The 3,201-nt window shown below is 35.8% G+C and overlaps 2 protein-coding genes across 2 annotated transcripts; one reads left to right on the top strand and one right to left on the bottom strand.

The window, feature by feature from the left end:
• The first annotated feature begins 409 nt into the window (after positions 1–409).
• On the top strand, positions 410–1,524 carry LOC134273857 (uncharacterized). The gene is made up of 3 exons (XM_062756080.1): positions 410–708; positions 876–1,124; positions 1,229–1,524. The coding sequence occupies exons 1-3, from the start codon at positions 490–492 to the stop codon at positions 1,490–1,492; spliced, it is 732 nt and encodes a 243-aa protein (XP_062612064.1). The 5' UTR covers positions 410–489; the 3' UTR covers positions 1,493–1,524.
• A 116-nt stretch (positions 1,525–1,640) lies between these two features.
• On the bottom strand, positions 1,641–3,187 carry LOC134273856 (uncharacterized; the record flags this gene model as incomplete). The annotated part of the gene is made up of 2 exons (XM_062756079.1): positions 1,641–2,595; positions 3,099–3,187. Coding segments are annotated over 2 exons (381 nt in total), but the record flags the coding sequence as incomplete, so codon positions are not given.
• Positions 3,188–3,201: the final 14 nt, after the last annotated feature.

Here is a 3,201-nt window from a genome sequence, read left to right as displayed (position 1 = left end):
CTTATTAACAAATGAGTTTAAAGTATCGTAGACTGATAGATGTTATAATTTGGTTATTATATAGGGAAATTGTTTATAATAGATATATCGGATAATCTTTCACAAACAAAATATTATTGACCACGTGTCTTCCATGTCGTAATATTGGTTTCCTTTTTCGCACGTAGGCCTACTATTTTTTTATCACACAATTTATTTGTAAGCAGAAACTAAAGGTTCCCTGCTGCAGAAATTAAAAAAAAGTGAAAGAAAACGAATAAACACACACACACACACCAATTAAAGCTAAAAACAAAATGTAAACTCCTCTGTGAATAAACTATGTTTTTGTTAGCTGTTTTGATCTGTGAGCAACAGGTCACTAAATTTTTGTGTGTCTTTGTATCAGTCGTAACCCCATTATATTAGTTGGAACATTTATTATATATATGTATGTATCACAAAAGAAAACAATTCAAGGTTTGATTATTTTAGGACTCTAGAAGCTCGATGTCTAGTTCTGACAGCAATGATGAAATGATAGTAAGAGGTAGAGGTAGGGGGCGTGACACCCTTAGGGGTGTTAGAGGGAGAGGAAGAGGTCAAAGAAGAGGGAGAGTTATGAGAGGAAGAGGTTTTCCACGAAGAGGAGCAGTAAACAGACAAGTTGGGCCTAACAGAGCTCAGGTAGCTGCAGCTACCTTAGAGGAGAGGAATCACCAGTTGCAGGTAAATATATTGTAATCAGTTATCCCACCGTCTACAAATATAATTGAGTTTGAAAAAGGAAAATAATAGAAATTAGAATCTTATGCTTTTCGACTTGTGTCACTCATGAATTTGTGCCATTCTGGACAAGTGTGCCGACATACACAAACCCTTTTAAATTATTTCAGGATAGAATTTCTCGGTTATCAGATGTGGATCTGAGGGGACTCGTGATGAGTATTGCATCTCAACACCCTGGATTTGTGTTTGATGTCTTGGACAGGGATGACAGTCACAGCCAGCATGGTGGTCACCATCCTCCACCAGACGGGCCTACCCCTACCTGGTGTACTTGCACATATTGCCGGGAAATGCCCACAGAGGCAGAAAGGCGCTGTTGTGGCAGAACCAGACCCAACTGCTACTCCAGGCTGCCTGTATGTAACCAGTTCACAATTCAAATTCACTTTGATTAATTCAGTATCACTGTTTTACTTTCAAATAATCCCTTTTATTAAAACTAGTTTTCTTATTTTTGCAGGATTTTTATTTGATTGTCTTGGACGAAGCAGTCCTGGCAGTGGCCAGAAGACTGAGGGAGGAGCTTCTGGTAATGCCCCCGGATGAAGACTTTAATAGGTCCAACCGATTTGCAGCTTACAGGCAATACATAGTCTGGCAACATGGCCGACTTGGGGCAGGCATACGGCGTGTAATACCGAGCTGTTGTGTTTGGCGGATACGTGATAAATATCCCAATCCATTCGGACAATACAAAGGCTTTGTTGGAGGAAGGTTTAACTGAAATCTCATTAACAGAAAAAACTTTTTTTTTCGGCCAAGACAAAGTAATTGTTAGTTGTGGGTTTTTCTAAATTATCTCCCAAACATTCTGTATAAGAGAAAAGCTCACATTTTAATTGATAATTAATTTGTAATAAAAGTCTCTCAAATATCAATAAAAACATTATTTATTTCTTATTTTTAATTGTCAATGATATTTAATGTACATGTACAATAATCAAAGAGAAGAAAACTGTGACCATTGCTTATTACAGCATTCATCTATGTAGAAATGAAACAAACCAATATGTACAGCCTCCCTTACCTGAGTACCTGATGGAAATGTGAATGACTGTCTACAATTAACCCTAAATCTATAGATTATATCAATAAAAACACATTTCTATCAAAACAATCCTTTTCTCAAAATAAACAAGATGTGTTTGTGAAACACTATGCGCCCGGCGGCAACAAAGTTCAAAAAATCTATTTTTAGCATGTTGGTCGTGTGCAGTCAATACAAACTTACTACAGTAAATTTTTGTGGCACCAAATACAGTCAAAATGCTTGCACTATGGTTTCTATATAAATAAAATATATAAATTGTCAGGAACTATTGCAACTCTGCCAAAGAGCAAAGCAAAAGCTGTTGTATTGGCCTATATCTATTCAACATTCTGCATGTCAATGGAAGTAAATAATACATGTATAAGAAAATACCCTTCTATTACATTTCTTAAAAAATATTCCAATTCAGCTAGAAATATGACAGTTAATGGCAGTATGAAAATCATTAGCCTATCAATGTCATTATGATTTCACAAAGAAAGCTTTACTGTCCGTCACCAGTCCAGTACTCAATTGTTTTATTCAGATTTTCAAATCTCGAGATCTGAGTGGCAACAATTTCTTTTGTTGGTGGTGGTGGGACTGGAGCCAGATGGGCAGCTATCCGCCGTGGATCCTCCTCCTCTAACTCCAACGGCCTGTTCATTCCAACATCATCCTCTATTCTGCTCCTGATGATTTCCCTGATCAGGTCTTGAACATAACTATATTTCTTCTCTTCTTTCACAGGGTGGACCGACCACCTTGATGTTTTTTTGTTGTAACTCCTTTGCCACCTACATATAAACACAAATGAAAATATTATTCGTGGAAATACTGCAATGCAAAGCATTCATTTTCATTATGGTCTGGTTTTGATATGTAATTTTCTATTTACAATTCCTTGGGTCTTTGTTCTGATCATTAGTCTTTATGTTTTAGAACTGTCATCATTTATTTTATTATATTTGAACCACTATTATCTACATACATTCTTATATAAAGTACAAATTTTTTTTTAACTTTATCCAGACATCATTTCATTTGATAAAGCTCCAAAATTTCAGGGCACAACTTTCACAAAGTTCATGCAAAAAACATAATGGAATATGAAATGTTAATTAAACAAATATTTTTTTTTAATTTTCAACAATTTTTTTTTTTTGTTTTCAGCTGTTGATTTGAAAAATTCTGATCTCTTTTTAACTGGTTGGACAAAAATGACATATTTTAAAGGGATAGTGTGATAGTTGTTCTGTCAAGTATTTTTGAATTCCTGTAGTAGACGAATCATGCAAACCTCAAAGAACCATCTTTGTTCTTCTTCACTTCCCGCTCTGCATGGGAATTATGGTCAAGGGCAGCCAACCTGTTTCTTGCCCTATATACGGGAGGGCTGTAGG

The sequence above is a fragment of the Saccostrea cucullata genome, unplaced genomic scaffold, assembly GCF_032062105.1.
Source record: "Saccostrea cucullata isolate Sc308-1 unplaced genomic scaffold, CSIRO_AGI_Scuc_v1 ctg7959, whole genome shotgun sequence".
Lineage (NCBI taxonomy): Eukaryota > Metazoa > Mollusca > Bivalvia > Ostreida > Ostreidae > Saccostrea > Saccostrea cuccullata.
The sequence above is the reverse complement of the archived record's forward strand: the minus strand, read 5'-3'. Positions and strand labels throughout refer to the sequence as shown.